Below are 20,135 nucleotides of genomic sequence, written 5' to 3'. Positions count from 1 at the left end.
TATTGTCAAATATCAGTAGACTCCACACAATATAATAGGGGAGAGGTAGTCACGTTCACAGGCACACATGCACATTTATTTAAATAGAATTGTAATTAAATTGCTAATTCAATTAAATTGTAATTAAATTGCTAATTCAATTAAATTGTAATTAAATTGCTAATTCAATTCAAATTGAATTTTTATTTAAGTTCAATTGCAAAAAGCCTTGCCACAGCCTTTCATGTGGTTATGTAATCATACAGCCTTACATCGCGAGCACACTGTTCACATATTTATATTTCATTGAGTCTTGATTCTGCTTTCTGTCTTTGTTTAATTTTCTCCCACCTGCACTGACCCATACACACTGAGGGAAACACAGTTCTAAACACTTCTTAATGCACTAGATTTTCATTTACACATTTGCAAATCTGTTTTCAAACACATAGACCAAGGTATAACTACAAAAATCTCCACTCACATTTGTAACAATAATGGCCTTGTATTTGTGTTTCTCTTTTTGTTAGCACATTGTAGAATAGTATATCACCTCTACTATCTTCAGCTACAACACCAGTCTCCCAGCCTGAAGCCCCTTCAATGGCCGAGGCTTCGAGAGGCAAATCATTGAATCTAGTTGTTGCCGTCTATGCAACCGTGTCCTTCAATACGCCACTAGATTTACTGCTGCCTTTTGACTGTGGCTGCTCTTGGATTCCTCCGGGCTGTTTTCTGAAAAAAAAAATTTGAAGTTGGTTGTTTGTTTTGTGCCCATTTATGAAAATTAAAGGATTTGCACATTCATGAAAGTAACATGATTCATGTCCTTTTCCTGTTAACAGATGCAGTGAAGGGATAGAAGATGAAAATACACAAAAAGGACAAGCAGCAGGTTGGTATTGTCTCTCTCCCTTACAATCACAAACACAGACACACAAAAATAAGCCATTTAAAGAAAAAAGACCACAAGAACATGATTTTATGTGTGTTTTCGTTACGTGTGAAGATTTACAAGCCTGTTTACTACAACAATGGTTAACGCGACACTCAGGGGTTGGTGATTTTACCTTGCCATTACTTAACAAAAGCTCTTGCAGTAAAGGACACACTCATGCTTAAGAGTCTGTTGGAAATTAAGTTCTCAGCAAACATAAACAGAGATGATGCCTGAAATGCTAAGAAGACGGCTTTATTCCCTACAGTCTTCCAGGCAGCTGAACTTTTCGACATGGTGCCTGCACTGCACAGACAGGAAGCAGGACAATCACTCTGTAGCAGAGGTGTTGACATTTGCGTTCTCACATGGAGTGCATCTGGAATATTGCTGGAACATGCTTGGGCCTTTGTGTACGTCTGAAAGCAGCTGCAGTGCACAGTGATGACGATGTAGAAATATTTTTTTATGGGTGACCCGCTTTAGCCAGCAACAGACCTGTATAGTTGTTAAGATGCCCTTGTCTCTGTTTCTACAATTCTGAGATCTTGCATGCATGGCTTTACACATGGCCACTGTGTAGGATACTTTTATAATTATTCATCATATCTGTGCATGATCTGAAAAATATTTTAAGTAGTTTGGAGATAGTTCAGTGCCTATGTTGTGCGTAGTGAAATCTAGGTCTATCTCTTTACTGTCAGATACCCTCATCTGTCTCACTGCTCTCAGAAGCCCTGGCTAGTTGTAGTGTGGTTTACTCATTCACTCACCACTGTACTGTTTGATGCACTGCATGACAGGACTACCGCTCTCAGTAACACTACTCTCGCATGCCTTCGTCCACCGCATAATTGTAGTATATCCAGGTATGTGAAGACTTGATGACAGGAAGTTCTGTTGCTCCCTTAAGGAATTCAGAAACACTATCAACACACTGCTGGTGCCTTAATGCCTAGTAATCCTGCACCGCCCCCAAATTTCAATTTGAAAAAAACCAAAACATTTATACAATCACTTTTTTGGGCACTTCTTTGTGTTTTCTGCCTTATGCACATTAATTTATATATAAAAGTTATTCACTGCAGTTTTCATTTATAATATTCAGTCCTATGTGCTGACTTACTTGCTTATGCAGTTCCCACTCTTTTCACACTGTCATGTCCCGCTCAGAGTCAACAGAGGGTGTGTTTATCCATGTAAAACGCCTCCATTAAGTTTTCAGGTGTCTTACAACCTTCATGCATGTATTGTTGTTGAATATTTCTGTTCAAGGTGTTTTATTCCACACTGCGTTTGGATGATGGCTTGCTGTTTGTAATATTCATGAGTTAAGCTGAGCAGAGTGATGAGTCAGAGTTTTTTTTCTAAGTGCAAGGTGACACAGCAGTTTGTCGGCAGAGCACGAGGCCTCTGCAGTGACGGGGTGCTACCACTGACATTACCGCAAAACAGAATCATTGTCATTTGGTGTTGGTCTAGACCGTTTGGTTGGATGAGATTAACTCGCCAACAGAATGAAGATGTTCATCAGTCATAAATGAAATCTACAATCTGTAATAGAATGTTTGCTCTGCAGGCGCTCATAAGAAATAAAAACATTTTCTTACTGAAGCAATTTCAAAGAAATATTTAAATCATTAGGGATGATGTCACATAGAACCTTTCTTTTAAAACACAGATTTTCGGCTCAGATTTATTTTATTTTGCTTTTATCCATCTCCTCAGCAGAGAGTTGCTCACTTCTTCAGTTTCCTGCATTTGCCACCATGCAATGCGCCAGATACAGGTGCTCCTGACTTTTACAAGGAATGACAAGTGAAACTCGGACTGGCTTAGTTGATGTAATGGCCAAAACACATGTATGAGTAATTCAGACTCTAAATACAACCCTTTTGCACCTTGCACCGAGATTTATGCACTGTGTAAATTGCAAAGTTTGAGTTGAAATTATGAGATTTTTTACTGATTTGGTGAAGGCATGTCTGATCTATTTTCCTTTTCAAATGGCAGAGTTATCGGGCAATCAGCTGCTTCACAAATGTCAGGGAAACTGATGCCAGGTGGGGACTCTCTAGAGAATCATGCTGGAAGAATGACAGCAGAAGATAGATGTTGTCAAAATACTCTTATGGTGTTAACGGATCTATGATGACAGTGGTTTAGGTGAAGGAATAAAATAACATGTTGATTTTAGTGAGGTTGTTCTGGTGAGACTGCCTGTGAAAAGGCAGCCCTCCTTTCACCGACACACTACTCGCGACATAAATCATGAGTTTGAAGCTATCCATCAATCCAATAAAAAGTATGGAGATTTTTTTTACAATTAAATACGAACCAAATGCGCTAGTTTTCTTTGAAGTGGTTGGTGAGATTTATGTCAAAATGTATCAGTATGATGATGTTGTAAAAGGGGGAAATAATGAGCGTCATTGTCAAAGACGTTTACATGTTGCTTTATGTGATGGTAAAAATAGGAAAATATTGTGCTGCTTAATCACGCGGATCACCATATTTAACAATGGAATTTTTAATACAAATCCAAGCAAAAACTCCTCTGGATTGTACCACAGAACATCTCTGTTTATTTTGCTCTGTCAGTGTCTGAGCCAGTTTCTGCACTGATCACTCATTTATATTCAGTTTGTGTCCCTCCTTAACAGGATTTTCACAGTTACTGACGCCCCAGTTTGATGCACTGAATCATTATCAGTGTGCTGCTTAGGTGGGTGAGTGGACCTGCTGGGTGAGTGGACCCGAGTAGACCTCCCACATTTGGAAATGCCCAAATGACACTGACCAACAGTAAATGTTGTGTTTTAGTATTTTTTTTTAAATTATTTATTTAAAAAAAGCGCCAACAAGCTAGATGTTGCTCATAAGGAACAATGGCATCACATTAGTACTCTGCATTGAGTAAAACCTTGACTTTATTTATGCTTTGCAGAAAGTCCAGCTGTTGTCTGGCCACGTCTGAGACCTCCGCACCACATTGCTCTGTTCCTACAAAACTCCATGTAGTAGACCTTTAAAAACCCAGGCCAGGAGCACAGTCAAGTACATCAGGTTGCACACCTGTTGAACCATCCACATTGACAGCAGGAAGTGGTGGAAGGGTGTTAGCCTAGCATCAGTGTTAGCCCGTCCACTAATTCCGTTCACTGTCGTAGTGAAAGGAGGCACCATTGATGAGACTGCAGTGCTCATGGTCTATATTCGTGACAGAGAGACAGATGCTCCCCCCCCCCCTCTGTGGATGTGTGTGCGTACATTGCTTGTTTGTGAGGCAGCATTATTGATTCATAGGCTGCCTGCCTCAGCTGTGTTAGGTCGACTTTACTGGGCTGGCAGAGCCTGCTACACTGCAGCACGTCACTGGAGGCTTTTTGTCAGTGTGTGTGTGTCTGTGTGTCACTCTGAGAGACACACAAACAGAGAATGTAAGCTCATTGAGCCGTGAATATGCGTGTGTGTGTTGATGATGGTCTGTTGTAAGGGATCAACTATGCATGTTTGTATGTGTGTGTGTACTTTTGGACCACTTTTGGACCTTTTACTGGCATAAACACATATGTTTTCAGGGCTAGTAGTCCTGGTGGAGACCAAAATGGTCCTAACGAGGTAGAACCTCATTGGTTCAAGTTTAGGGCTAAGATTTGAATCGGGGTTGGTTAAGGTTAATGTTTTGCATTAACTGCATTAAGTTGTCCAATTCCAAAAGAGTAACTGCACAAGCTGGTGTGTGTGCTGTTGTTGTGGAGATGACTGGACGCGACATTAATGTGCCTGACTTAGCTTCGTGTGTAATTTTAGTGAGTAGTTTACCTAAACTTATGTCTTCTGAGCCCAACACTGCTCCTTCCCTTCATTCTTTCTTTTTTACACTTGTTTTTTTATGATCAGGTAAAGTTCAAATAAGCTTTTGGAAAAATGAAAAAAAAAAAAACCTTCTAACTCAAGGGTCCCTCATGTGAGTGAAGATGTCGTGAAATACAGTAATCACACACCGCATGGTGAAATAGGCTGAAATAAACAACATGCTGTCTTCAATCAGAGACTATATAGTGAAGAAGCCTCAATAGAGTTTTGAACCTAGGAGCAAATGCATGTCTCTATTATGACTGTCACTTTTTTCCCCAAAAACATGTTTTGAAATTATTTATAATGCTAATTATTTGTAATCTGTTAGAATGAATTTGAACATCAAACAATCTATTTTTTAACCCAGCCCTCACTGAAAGACTCAAGTACTTTTAAGAACAGTTTAACAGAGATGGGTGCAGACTGCTGTTAGTCAAGTGAAACATAATTTTTTATTTCAGCTCTTCATGTCAGGTGAAGTTTGTGGCATCATGCAAATGTGGCCTACTTGGCGTGTAGAGATTCTGTTGCGGTACTCATTCCAGTGCAAGTGGCCCAGATAACATCCATGCCCTTCGTCACACACAACACACACTGAGTTTTAAAAGGTGTACACAATGAAACAGAAACACTGTTGATGGTAAAAGAAAAATAAGCACAAAAAAATATGTTATTCAGAAAAAGAAAACAAAACAAATGTTGTCTCCCCGCTTAACCCCAGGAGGAAATGGGGTCATTTTAAGTCCAGCTGGACTTATCTTTTTGGGCCTGGTTAAAACTAAACCTAAAACTAGGCAAACATATGAATCTTATTTTTCCTTGCACTTTAACAGCTCCCAGGCCTTGACCTATGACCCTGTGTTTTTCACTATTCAGTTTCAACTGGCAACCCAAGGTGTGAGTATAGAATAAAACTGATTGGGGTAAGAATCCATCGCCCTGCTGGAAACCTGAATAAGTAATAAGTCTCTGCTCATGCTGTGCTTCTCCTTAGGGAAAACTGTCCTCTATGGCTCAGCAAGATCCAGACTGATGTTTTCAGAGCTTCTGATCTCTAGTGGTTACACATCTATGGCCAGATTAAAGTCTGTTTCTCAAAAGATAGTGAGAGGAAAACCACAGTCAAGAACATTCATATAAAATCCTTATTTTTGGAGATTTTACTTAAAGAAAATCTGTTTTGACAAACACACTAGATCTCAATTAGCTTTAAAGAAAATTGTCTTAGTTGTTGTTTCTGTAATTTTTAAATTTATTCTAATAGTGCATCCTTGCTTAAGTGTCCTTAAGCAAGACATTAAGTCCCTGTCAGCCTCAAGGACACTCAATCTGACTCTGAACTTTGACCTCACTATGAATGGAGTTAAAGTGAAGCAACAGAGAAGGAAGGAACACATGGGGGACTACTCCTTGTAGACCACTATTATTCTGTTCTGTTCGATTGTATAATTTTTTCTTAGGGATTAACCAATAATTTCTAATTAGTCTGTTAAAATATCAATTATGGAAGATGCATCACATTTGCAACCCTTGTTGTAACCCCCTCCAAAGCAGTACATGTATATGTATGATTTTACTTGGCTTTCAAAGGCTGCATTTTGCCTCTGTTCACATCTTTGGGGACAACAGATGGAAAACTAGCCTTTGGCTATAATCTGGTGTGTTTACATTCACAATATTCATTAACATGCAGTGTCCCTTCCAAATAAACTATAAATAATAAATAAAACATTTAGAAATCAGATCCGTTTTGAAGTGTCTCTCTTTATCACAAAGAATCTGACTTTTGTTAAAAACTCTAGTATTAACGTCACTTGGCCGAATAAAGGAAAGCATGACAACCGGTGACTTCACAGGTGATGAATATGTATGTTATTGCACCCTCAAATACATCCGTGTCTTGTTGAGTCTATCATCTCATCAGAGACAGGACATAGATGGACAGGTTTCTGACATGCGGTCTAACACCAGATACAAAGAGGGAACCAATATGTCCATGAGACAGACAGACAGACAAGACACACCGACAGTTGGGAGCTGCTGGCAATGAAGGGGTTACCATGGTGACAGTGTGTTTACGTCCGCCTCCCCGCTCCCTGCAGTTTAAGCACGGAGAGCCAGTTTCCATGGCAACGGCCGTGATACCCCCCATTCCCGAACCGACAGACTGTTGAGTTTGCTATTTGTGCCTATGTTTGTATGTATGTGTGTGTGTGAGTGACTGAGTGATGCACTGAGTTGATTCCTCTGTGCGAGAAGCGGAGTGTGTTATTGCGTCTGCATTGGCTTCACAGCACATGGCATGTCATACCCGTTCTTACCGCATCCACGCAGCAGCTACAAAGAGACACATGCACCTGCTCCACTTCTCACATATCCTGGCTATATATCAACATGGCACATGAACAGTTTTTGTCTTATCCTTTTTACGCCGACAAAAATACATGCATGGTTTCATGTGGACCAACACGCCTAGACATCACTCAATCCTTTCCACGTTGGCCTGACCCGACACAGTCGTCCCTTCACAGTGCACATGTGCATTCCTGTTCTGTGGTTTCTAAATACAGTGAGGCTCATCAGGCCAGTTTTAGACCATCTATCCCTCCCTCTGCTTTGCTGTCATAGGAACCATGCAGTCATTTTTCATGACAACCTCTGTCAACCACATGTACGTTTAGGTGCATTGTGTGGAATCAATGACATCGACATAACCGTGTTGTTGACGGGCTGCGTTTTCAAAGCTTAACCTTTTAAAAGTCCTCGTAATGCCACAGGCTCATTTTTGGAATCACAATCTTCTTCTGACAAGAGCAAAAATAAACTGGTCATGAAATAAGTATGGAAACATCACATATGAACCTGTACCGCCCTGAACCAACGGAATAAGTTTATATTCAAGCAGCAGCACATTGTCTTATTGTTAATTCATGAATTTAATGTGTATTTAATAATTAAAGCTGCGGCACATTTTGTACTATTGCAGGAGGAAAGTTCACAGCTAAAATTCGATTTGTGAAGGACTAAAGCTTTGTAGAAAAGTGTGTGTTATGTGTTATAACTTAAACCTATTTTTTTATATGGATTTTACATTGGTGTAGGAATTAATACCATTAATATTTGCTCAAGTAGATGATTTGGGGACTTTCCTCCTCTGACTGGTATTAATGGGGTTATATTTCACCTGCTGTACCTTTTAGTGACTCAATTCATCAATTTATGTAGTTTTTTTTAAACCCCCCCTCAGTTGTATTATATTGTCTTTTGTATTAATTAGACATTGACTCTGACTCTGCATTTTGACTCTTCTTCCTATGCTATAATTAGTGGTGTTATGGTACACATAGTATTCGTGTACCATATTCTGTTTGGTAGTTTGGTTCTAGTCGCTACGCTGTGTGATTGAAACACTAACTTGAAGGCAAAGCAAGGATGACTGTTGCTTTAAAATGCACTTTAGAGGTAATTGTATGATATCAATGATAAGACAGGATAACAAAATTGGAGTTTTTGCAGCTCATTTTTTTTCATGAGCATTAGTCTCGAGAGCTCTGATAGCTGACGTCGCACAAACAAAGCAATGCATGTCATTTTGATAGGAAACGGCGGCGTTCACATCCACAGATACTGTATGTATAACTTGCAGCATATATATTCACCGGGTGTATTCATGAAAATTGAAGATGGTGGATAACTGTTGTGTACCAGGATGCTTAAACAGCTGGGGACAGGCAAATTGGAGGGCATTTTACTGGTTTACCAAAGATCTCAAGGATGGCAGTTACTAAAACATTTGCTCTATTTGACAATGTCAGGGGCATGATCCTTGTCAGTTAAGTTTCCCCTTAACTGCCGACTGGGAAGCTGTGAATCTGGACGCCAACTGCTCCAGAGTGTTCTCTGGAGTAGAATGAGGAAAAGTTGAAGATGTCGTAATGCCTCAGGTTTGGAATAATGTTCACTCCGGCAGTTTTTATGCTCCTGATTAGCACCTGGAGGTATTGTAAAGATCAGATGAATTCTGTCTGTCAGGGTCTGTGATATATTGCTTGATCTCCATGGATTTGAACTGCACAGTGAACACTTACAGCATGAAAACATACTGGTATGCTTACTACATACTGTGCTGTAATCAGCTTTTCATGCCAACATGAGCCGAGTCATGGGACGTCTGGAGCATTTAATTTACAGAATAAACTTTAACCATTATTTACTTTTACCAATATGTCCATGAGACAGACAGACAGACAAGACACACCGCCAGCTTTACTTTTATGTAAATGTTACCTGTAACTGATGTTAAATGCTTTTTAAATGCACTGCAAACCTTCAGACCATTTACCAGTCTATCTAGTGCAGCCTGGTTTATGGAAGCAAAATGGAACAAACAAAGAAGACACCATAGAAAATCTACCCTATGACTTGTAATGTTGAAATACAAAACTTTTGAGATACACACATGGCTGAGGGATTGTGTTGCATGTTCCTATGTGTGTTCCTCTTCAGTCTTTTCTTTCATCAATTAGAACGGTGTATCTGCAGCCGACAGTGAACATGGCATTTAATCCTGCAGACAATGGATCTATCCCATAACATTGTATAGACAAAGAAGAAGTGTGGGTAAACAAATATGAGTCAGTGATGAGCATGAGCCTGAAACAGCAGCAACATAGTGTTTTATGTAAAGTGGGTTTAGTGCTTCTAGTGCTGGGTTTACACCAGAGAGACAACTCTGTTTGTAGCCATGGGTCTGTTAGCAGCTAAAGTCAATTCCGAATGCATGCATGCGTACACACACACACACACGCACACGCACGCAGACACACACACACACCTCTGTAGTACCTTATTGACTCTCCTACCCTTGACACGACCTTCAGATCAGGTATGAAGGCACATTTCCTCAGTTCATCCAGTATTGCTTAGTTATAAATATTGAGAGTTTGGCTGATCATCAGACAGTTACTCTTTCAATGTTTGTAAGGGCTTATTTCCCTTTTGTGGTAGATGTCATATGTTAAAGTTTTGTGGTTTTCATAGTTCCTCCTGCACACAGGTCTGTTTGCAGCAGCATTCATACGGTGCATGGGCTTCAAATTAATTTCATGCATTTCTCTCAACCGATGGTTGAACAGGTCAATAACGTTGCTTGGTTAAATTAGTAACAATAAATAATAGAAATGCTTGTCTTTTTCTTGGCTTCATTTTTAAAAAAAATTATATTAGTGGCTCATCAGTGAAACGCTATTAGTCTAACAGTGTGTTGGCCTGTTATTAAGTAAGGCTGCAGAGAGCAACTGGGGGTTGGGGTTGGGTAGGGTGCCCATTGTGCTTTATGAAATGGGGCAGAAGCAGTTTGAAGCCCATCAAGTGGCCTGTTGGACAGTTATGCAATTAAGATAGACAGACAGACAGAAGTTACTTGCATTAACAGATAGATTTCTTGTGACTTTATGCCTCCCCTCATTTGTCTTCTCACTCTTTAGCTTGTAAACAAGTCTCTGACTCAACAATTTAGAGTTTTGCTGTGCACAGTCTGCATCAAAGCGTAACACATTCAAGTTGCACTTTCTGTAACAGCCACTGTGCTTCTGTACATTTGGATAGTTTTGATTATAAAAATGATTATTATTGTAACTTCATTTTGTTAGATCCTTTAGTTGCCCTTTAAAAGTCCTTTCTTGCTTAAGAAGACACGGGAAACAAGAGAGTTGAAAACAAGACCAGAACAAAATATCTTGTTTTCTGTGAGCCTTGGGGTGTTTTACGTTAGGAGGTTGCATTCATGTGTTCTCGAACGAGAAACTCTCTTCCCACCAGTTGTTAAATAGACCCTCTGCTCTGACCTTCATGTAGTTCAAGTGAAGACACTTTTTCTGCAGGGATCAATCAGGTGACACATTATTATTCATCACGAAGAATGATTCATTTACACTCTTTCTCACATCCATGGTCAGGTAGACTCTCACCACATATAGAGTGGCGTTCTATCTCACATCATAGAATGGAATTCTATAAGGTGGTTTGTTGTTATTGTCATCCTGGTCAGTGCTGCTGCTCTGTTTCATTCAATTCAAACAGTGCAGCTGTTTGAATTGAGGACACCAAATAACTTTCACATAAAACTGCAACAGAATTAATTAACTGAATTAATTATGTTTCCATCAATTATCTAGACTCTTGAGGCCTGCTATATTCTTATTTGTCCTGCCACAGTTTCATAATAAGCCAATATTTTTGACACTTCACATTATAACATAAGAGATGTCTAACTTGGTGCTTCTTACCTGCTAACCTACCTATTCTGTTGCCTCTTGTTCAGCTATGTGCAGCACTATTTACCTTGGGATTGCTTGTGTGTTCCCTCTCACCTGCTCATACAGTTGCAGTCAGACCTCATAGTTTAATCTGCAGCTCTGTACCTGAATAACCCATGTGTTTTTGGATTGCCTGAGGATACTGTTGCAGCTCTTGTCATGTCAGACATCTAAACTATATGAATTGTGTCTGAAATCATTGTACATTTTTGGTCTATTTTATCCTGAATTTAATTATGCAATTCAGATTTATGTCAGCTGTTGAGAACATTGACCTTTGTTTGCAGCAATCCCATGAGTAATAAGCAACTTGAAATGAAAGCTTTGTCTTAGAGAGGGTATTTGTGCAATTAGTGCAACATCAGTTTTAAAAACTTTTTTATGACAAATGATGTAATTTTAGCTTAATCTACTGTGTTTGCATGTATATGTATTTGCTGAACTTGAAGAGACTTTAATCAGCAGTGAAGCATCACAGCCATCAGGGTGAATCTGGTCTCTGTGGGGAGCCTTGGATCTGACTTTCAATTCTTGAACTTGTGAATTCAAAAGGCTGTTACTGTGAATTTAAATGGCTGTAAAATGTACGGAAGTGATGGAAATTGACTTTGATTTTTAGCAGGTGGGACCGTTAAAGGTGGCAGTACTTTGATGGATACAGAGGAGTGCAAACACATAATTCAAAAGCCTCATATAACATCACTGAATTGTAAGCTTTAACTCACAGATATAAAGTCACCAGTGGATATTGACATGTCTCTGCATTTTTTATTTTGCTGGATAGAACTATTAGGCCATGTACTACACTGACACAATGTTGCCATGCTGAAAATCAACATTTCATCTCTTTCACAGTACGGCTGCAAGTTAGTCGGCTTGGAAATGGTGTGGACATGAAAATGGCTCTGTTAAACCTGCTAAAGCGTCCTGGAAGACTTGAGGGTTATGGTTATGGTGGCTGCATACTGTTTTTCACCAGTTTTCAGGATAGTTCGGGAGGATGGTGGAAACATTGAGGTGACTGAGGGGCTGTCTACATGAAAGCAAGTCTTTTATCTCATTAGTGTTTTATCCACATGAAAAATGGCTTTTTGGCAGCCCTGAAATGCTATTTCTCAAAACAGGTCCCACAGTGAGAAATTCTCAAAACAGCACTTGTATTTTCATGTCGACGACCATTGCGCTACTTTGGGAAAACAATAATGTCATACTGACGCTATCTTTGTCGTCGTTCATTCTCCTTTTGTGTTTTGTTTGGTCTAATCACTTTATTATCACTTTATCATCTCTGTGATTGTATACATTGTAATGTATACTTATTCAAATAAAAAAAATAAATAAATAAAAGAAACAATAAACGAAATGTTTGCAGGGTGCATGCTTAATATGCATGTTCAACGTTTTCTTCTGCGTTTTTTGGTGTAGCGGTGTTACAGCGCCACGTACAGGCCTGGCATGTAATACAGTGTTTGGAGTCGTTTTGGTTAGTGGATGAAGAGATTTCTTGAAATCAGGGATGCACCGATATTAATACCAGTTGGGTTTGATGTTGCCCTTATGTATTCATAAAACTACTCCCATACTGCTGCACCAGCAACCACGTTACATATCTTCTTATAAATGAGCTGAGCAGGTGTGTGGCAATAAGTGGATGTGTCACTATGTCAGCAGTTTGCAAATACTTTAAGATAAGCGATGACAAAAGTGGAACAGTCAAGAGGAGGGGCTTAAAGTAGCTCCCTCAACACAAGTGATATGATAAAACATCTTAAAAAACACAATGCACAGCAAAGGATTTCCCACTAAATATTAAGTATCTGCTGGGGTGAATTACAATTTCTTTTGGAGATTCTGTCCACTCATCACATGTCCAATAGTCTCAATACACAGCCTATTTAATCTCTGCTATTGTTTTCTAGCCTTAAACTAACCAGAATGAAGGAAACATCAGGCTTACAGTATAAGCCTCTACATTCTCCACGATGCTCAAAAACCCTTAAGCCCAATTTGATCCCCTGTGACATCACCAGACCTGTGGTCTAGAAGTACTTACCTGAGAAAATATTGAGGTCCTTTTGGCCAATGTTAAAATGCAGTGGCACATATAAGCCTACCAAATTCATATAGATAATTTTATGAGCTGCAACCAAGAGTTATTTTCATAATCAAGTAATCTATGATTTATTTTCTCGATTAAATACATAAAATGCTATCCTTGTTTTGTCCACAAACCAAAATTAGTTAGTTTCAGTGATTCCTTTGTTAGCTAAAGGAAATAAACCAGAACATATCAGGAGAAACCTTAAACTGATTGACCTATATTCAAAATGGTTAGTAATTGATTCATAATTGATTAATGGATGTTGTTGCAGCCCTAAAATTATTGTCAACTCGTTCAAGCCAGAGCCACTCTGTAACTGACACTTCAACTCTTCCTCACAGGGTGAAACAAAGCCCAGAGGAGGGATCCCTAATGGATCTCGTGCACAGATAATAATAACCCACTTTTTACTTGTGCACTCAAGATAAAATCATTAATATGGGACTTAAGGGCTCAGTTAATCTCACAGCAGGAATGCACAAATTCAAATCAAATTGTGTCCTGGATGCATCTCCTGCGATCACATCCGATTTTGCTGCACTCGCACTGTATTCAAATACACGCTAACATCACGTTTGTTTCTGAGAACGAAATTAGGTTTTTAACAAGTCTGATGGAACAGATGTGTCTGCTGTCAAAGTGTTGGTGTGGGAGTGTGCATGAGAGACAGAGAGATAGAAAAAGGAGGAGAAATGCTAGCATTACAAGAATGGTATAACCAGAATAGAAATAAATGTGACGATCAGTGTTGATATTGTGATGGTGACTACAAATACATTAACGTATGGTGCTGAGAAGTGGGTCAGAGAGGACATCGATGTGGAGGCAGTCTTCCCGAGGATTCCAGTTCCACTTGTAGCCATGAGAGTGCAGCTGCTCCTTCATCCTCATCATCCTCCCCTTACTCACACATGCTGCTGCTCCACGCTCCAGTCAAAATCCCTCTGGTCTACTCCACTCACAGCCCTTGTATATATTTCTGATATTTCCATAAGTACCACTTGGGGGGCGTTCACGTACCGCTGGTGGTGTGAGTACTATAGTTTGAGAACATTGGCTGTAGATAGCCTCTGCTGCTGCTGCTGAATCAAGGTCAATGAGAATAATGAGACTGAATCAGAACAGTTGAGCCAAAAGAATGAGCTGAAAGAAGCTGAACAAAATTCAAGAGCTCAAGGAAATTGCGTTCATCGCTATGATAACTTGCCATGTCACCCATTTATGCAATTTTCAATTATGAAAAACATTTAATTAAAAATAAATAAAAAGAATGCAATACATTTATCGGTACTTCTCCCTCGTAAAAGACATTTTTACCTCAAGAGACTTCCTGAATAATTAAATACTAAACGATGCCTAACACTTGATTCCAATTAAAACTGTACATTTTACATAATAGATGGCATTAAAATAAGGAACAGTGCAAGCATTTGGCTCATTTGGCTTTTATCCAAGACAAGTGAAGAAGTGCCTCGAGCAGCGCAAACAGAAGCTTTTCTCCAGTGTAGTGCTTCTCAGTGTAAGTAAATTTCGCTAAGTGTGGCGGTATAAACAGTGAAATAGTTTTTCTCGTTAACTGAGATGCTGCGTTCATTAGTTGTTTCTACGAGTTGTTTTTGCTGGTTTTAATCATTGGTAACAGATCTGTCGTTGAAACCTAACACCCTCTGCCGATGTCTCACATTAAAAGCTAATCAGGAAAGCTGCTGAAACGCTTTTAATATGAAACACAAGATCAGTGGCTAATTGGAAAAATAGTCAAATAGAGCTAATAATCATGAATTACAATTTATAGCGATAAACTTAATGTGTATTTTTTAACTTTACATTTTCAGATGTTCACTGGTCTCCTGAAGCACACGCCACCTCTGGCCTCTGCTGCAGCGGCCTCCTCCTCTGCCTCGGACCAAAACAGCAACGCACAAACCACAGTCCCTACGATCCCACGGGGACACCTGGTCTTGGGCCCCAAGGACCAGCTCCGCCTCGTAACCCCAGTGGGCAGCACGGCGGTGTCTAATCACTGCACGGTCACTGGGGCCCACGCCACTAAGCACTCCGGAGGAGCCCCGAGGCCTCCCTCCTCCATGAGTGAGGAGGACGATGGAGGAGGCGGGGGCAGGGTGAAGAAGAAACGAAAGAAAAAGGACAAGAGAGAATGGGAGAGAGTGGAGGTGGAGGAAAGGGAGAGCAGCAAACCAAAGAAACGAAAGGATGAGAGGGAGGCGACGGTGGTCACACTGAGGAAGAGCAGGGAGCCCAAGCCAAGCAAAGAGCGAAAAGAGCGCAGGAGTAAAGAGAAGGAGGGCAGGAAAGAGAGCGGGGCAGGCCTGAAGAATGTGGCAGTTGGGAAAATGTCTTCAGCCGCCGAAACAGCTCAAGTGCCCGTTAAAGTTCCTGGCAAAAGGGGAAGGAAACCGAAGGTCAAGGTCCTACCTCGTCTACCCACAAATCAAAGTATGCTGTCTGTGTGTGTGTGTGTGTGTGTGTGTGTGTGTGTGTGTGTGTGTTAATGATGGTTTTTAATGGTCATGTATTTGAGTGAAGTTTGTGTGTATGTGTGTTGGGTGGGAGGACTTTTGAATTTCTTTTTAGTGTTGAAAAATCTGCCTCAAGAAGAGCCTGACTGATGTATGAATGTATCAAACACACTGAAAAATATAAAATGAGACAATTGACCGTTTTTCTCTTCATTGGGAAATTGTGACATTTTATTTTGATCATCAATTTCAAAAGAAAAAATTCAACTGATGAAAATGTTAATTTATACAGATTTTTTTTACAGGTCTTTTACATGAGATTTTTATCTCATGTAAAATAACATGAGATCCAGATCCATGTTATTACATTTTTTTTTTAGCTTTTATCTAATGTATATATTTATAATGAACTGGAGAAAAACTGTTTTATAGGGAAGGGTGGCTACAACTACTTGGATTAATAATTTATCAGTCAACCAAAATTAATAGCCAAACATGTTTATTAACTATTGATGAGTGAGAAGTTATAAACCCAAGTTCTCTTTTAAATTTTAGTATTATCTGTCTAATATCTGCATGCAAATATCTTTGGTTTTTGGACAAACCTAAACACTTGAGAGTTAAGAGTAAAAACTGTAGACTCATAACTTGTAGACTCTGAAACATTTAAACATCAATTGGAATATGCAGATCATGTGCTATCCTTAAATGTTTTTAAATTATGATCAGACATGTCAGGATAAATTAGTTTTTATGATGATGTGATTTAATTAAGGCTCAGTAAGTGTGCTTGTTTTGTGTGTGGGTGTTTGGTTTCATTAGCATTGAAGGCTGGGAAAACTCATTTTGTACAAGAATCAAAAACTGCGCCAGTGCCAGTCTGAAGATGCGAGCCCTCTTCGAAATTTAACCACAGGAGTGAATGTGAGTTTGAATGGTTCCCTCATACCCTCATCCCTCATACCCATGTTTTCTCTATTTGTCACTCTTTTCTCTTCCCCTCTTCTCCAGCAGCAGCTCCTCCTCCAGGACTTCATGCTAAGATCCCAGTGCAGGCGCAGAGTGCCCAGGCCAAGAATCATGGCCAGGCCAACAGTAAGACTCCAGCCCCCTCAGCCCCAAAACAGAGGGGCCGCAAACCCAGGTAAGTCAATGGAATGATAAGAGAAAGAAAAAATGATAAGAGAATGTCTGATTCTTTCTATTTTCTGCTCAAGCACACCATAAAGTAGTTGCATGACTAAAGAGTGACATTCATGTGAAAAAAATCAAGGACGAATTCCAGAGGGATACAAGGACATTTGTGTGATATGTTGAGGCTGAGAGTCAGATAGTTCCAGAGCCTGATTGCGATCAAAGAGTCATGGTCAGGATAATATAATATGGAAAATAGAGAGGAAATGAAAGCAACAATTTTACGAGGTAAATGACAGAAGAGTTGAGTATTAAAAATAGGTTTAAATGAAATGGTGACAGTAAGTGTCGCTTTCTCAGTAGCAACATAATAGAAGTCCAATATATAGGTCACTACAGTATAGTCAATGAAATACCTTGATTTTTCTCGCCGACTTCCCTTTCCCAGTCAGGAAATAATGTTACCAGGGAGAGATTTGTTAAAGATGCAATATTTATGTCAGACTTAACTATTGTAACTGGATCTCTGCAAATCCCAATGGGATGAGTCAGGTTTCCAGTGAAGATGCTGTTATGGATAATTGCTCATCAGAATTCTCCATCTCTTGTAGAGATCCTGGTGTAGCGCCAGTGGAGAAGAAGAAGAAGGGGAAGAGGAGAAACCAGGAAGTGGCTGTCCAGGAGGGTGCGGAGAGTGATGACACTACCTCAATGTCTACCCTCAACATGGGTGAGGACAGCCAGGACCCTTTGGATAGTGCGGTAAGGGGACAGTAACTTTTTATTATGAGCAGTAGCTTTTTATTATGCCTTAGACATTTAGTTAAAGATGATGTACTGTATATTGTTAGAAACAACCTCGACAAGTTCCCAAAGGAAAAGAGGCAGTGAGAATGATAACATTAACTGTTGTGTTAGGGATTACTTTTCACATCAATCACTTCAAGATGGCAGTTACACCTCACATCCCAAAACCCAAATTAATGAGGTCAGAGACTTGTGACCCCTATTATCTCAAAGAACATTAAACACATTACAAATGTTCCTGCGCTTTGGTGCTCTAATTGACCTCCTGCAGTTGGCAGTCAACACATTTGTGATACTTACATCAGTGGTCATGTGGGTAAAAAGAACCAGAATACTGTGACCTTAAATAATCAGGGTTAAAATCTATCAATAGAATGGTGAGATTCCCTATTTTTTTAGAGACATTAACTAGTAGCAGCAAATTAATAATTTTATTGGCCTTCATTCCTCGTTTACTTCTATTCCTCTTCCTCTTGTTTGATCTCATCCTATGTCATGCATTCCTTTCCACTGTTCTCCTTTCACACGTTCACCATTTTACCTCTACATTTCCTACTTCCATCTCACCTCTCTCGCTTCCCTCTCTTATTTCTCACTTTCTTCCCCTTATTTCACCCTAATATCTCATGGTGTTATATTCTCCATTTCTCCATCGCCGGATCATCCTTTTAACTCCCTTTTATCTTCTCTCCATCGCTCTAAAACCATCCTTATTTTCTCATATCTCACTTTCCCCTCCATCTCCCCTCTTCAACATCTTTCTTCAAATCTGTAGAAGCGGCGGTCAGGACGACAAGTCAAGAGGAGGAAGTATAATGAGGATTTGGACTTTAAGGTGGTGGACGATGACGGAGAGACCATCGCAGTCCTTGGAGCCGGTCGCATCTCAGCACTCAATGCAACTGCTCTGGCGTGGCAGGCTGAGGTAAAGATCCCCACTTTGTTTTTGGTTTGTCTTCTTAGCATACTCACTTTAGTAGTCCATCTTGCCTCAGTCAACACCCCCCCTTCTGATATATGTACAGTATCAAAGTGGTTTGTCTGTGTTTGAGATGTCCCCTGTCTGTGAGGGAGGCTTTCTCTCTGTTGATAATGCAGTGCACAAGCAGGGTGGAGTGACGGTGAATGATACATTTAGCAATTACTGAAACTTTTTGTGTCAAGTGTTTGTAACAGTGGAATGTGCTGAATATGTGAACTGACCTTCATCTCTTGAGGCCTGAACATTTTCCCTGTGCCTTTGTCTCTAAGGAACCACCTGAAGACGAGGCCAACATCATTGAGAAAATCCTGTCTGTCAGAACCGCAAAGAAAGAGGTGAACTGATGTTATTATAAATGGGACTGTTTTAAATAGATAATCAATGAATGCTAAAAATACAACAACACATTTTAAAATTATTTGAGCTTTATTCTGATATCTCTTGCTTTTGTTCACTCTTTTATTTATTTATTTATTTTATTTTATTTAAATGTTTCTCTTTAGACACCATCGTCAGAGAACCAAGCGGAGGAGACAGAGGAGTTTTACGTCAAATACAGAAATTTGTGAGTTTCTTCATCATCATTCAGTTGTACATTTTATATTTTGGAAGTTTATATTTTAGGAGTTTGATTTAGCTGACATTTCAATGGCTTTGTTTTTTTAAGTGTGGTGTTTAATTGTCTCTGTTTTGTGGTTTTTGGGGACCTGTCATGCTTAGTGGACGAAAGTGAACATTATACTTGATAGTAAAAACTGTGCACACTGTCCATGCATACTCTGTGTAATGCAAAGCAGCATCACCATTAACTCTGCTGGCTATGTGCTTAAATGGAGTGCAGTTGGCATGACATTGCAGATCATGTGTTGCATCACTGTCAGGTGGAAAATAAATGACTCTGATTGGCTTTACAAAAGTAAACATGCAAAGCTGTTCAATTTTCTCATCAATCACCCCATGAAGCCTCTTCTCCTCTTCATCTAATCTGGCATTCTCATGATTCAAGCCGTATTCCCTGGGCATTATTGTGTGTGCGTGTTGTGGGTCTTTTTTTGCAGTTCTTTGGCTGAAACTAGCCGACACAGTGGTTAAGTGATCTGATACTGTGGTTTGCCTTCATTACAAAGTTTCTTTGGTGTGTCCTAGCTTTAAAAGCTAGCGTCTATAAGCTAACATCTGACCAAACTGATCTGACCATAAATGCTGATATGGTCAAAGACATTGTTTCTAATAATTATGACTTGTCAAGCATCAAATCACTCTCATGACTAATGAGCACATATCAGGAGAGCTTTAACTTTGTTAAGTTGATAGTTATTATTATTATATGACATTGATTTCTCCCAGAGAGGTTGACTTTTGCACACATGGACTGTTTTTCAGCTGTGGTCTAGTCTCCAGAGTCAGTTAAGTGCTTCTCAGCAGTACGTAGCTGTTGTGGGAGAGAGTTTTTGTTCATCTCACTGAGACTCGGCTTGCGGAGCTTGGTCTGGCGTTCTCTGGAGAGCGTCATGTTTGTTCCGTGTTTAAGAGTGGT

General features: G+C 39.7%; 1 protein-coding gene across 5 annotated transcripts in view; it reads left to right on the top strand.

The window, feature by feature from the left end:
- Positions 1-20,135, top strand: part of chd6 (chromodomain helicase DNA binding protein 6) — a 67,147-nt gene that overhangs the window by 13,180 nt on the left and 33,832 nt on the right. For 4 of the 5 annotated variants that reach the window (XM_044023394.1, XM_044023395.1, XM_044023397.1 and 1 more), the window contains exons 2-8: positions 825-874; positions 15,031-15,652; positions 16,687-16,819; positions 17,421-17,571; positions 18,392-18,541; positions 18,868-18,933; positions 19,102-19,163. In XM_044023394.1, coding sequence (XP_043879329.1) covers positions 845-874; positions 15,031-15,652; positions 16,687-16,819; positions 17,421-17,571; positions 18,392-18,541; positions 18,868-18,933; positions 19,102-19,163 — 1,214 coding nt within the window. In that variant the 5' untranslated portion in view covers positions 825-844. The remainder of the gene's footprint in view (positions 1-824; positions 875-15,030; positions 15,653-16,686; positions 16,820-17,420; positions 17,572-18,391; positions 18,542-18,867; positions 18,934-19,101; positions 19,164-20,135) is intronic. The other variant, XM_044023399.1, reaches the window with a different exon arrangement.

Source organism: Solea senegalensis, linkage group LG4, assembly GCF_019176455.1.
Source record: "Solea senegalensis isolate Sse05_10M linkage group LG4, IFAPA_SoseM_1, whole genome shotgun sequence".
Taxonomy (NCBI): Eukaryota; Metazoa; Chordata; class Actinopteri; order Pleuronectiformes; family Soleidae; genus Solea; species Solea senegalensis.
Note: the sequence above shows the minus strand (reverse complement) of the source record. Positions and strands in the feature narration are given on the sequence as shown.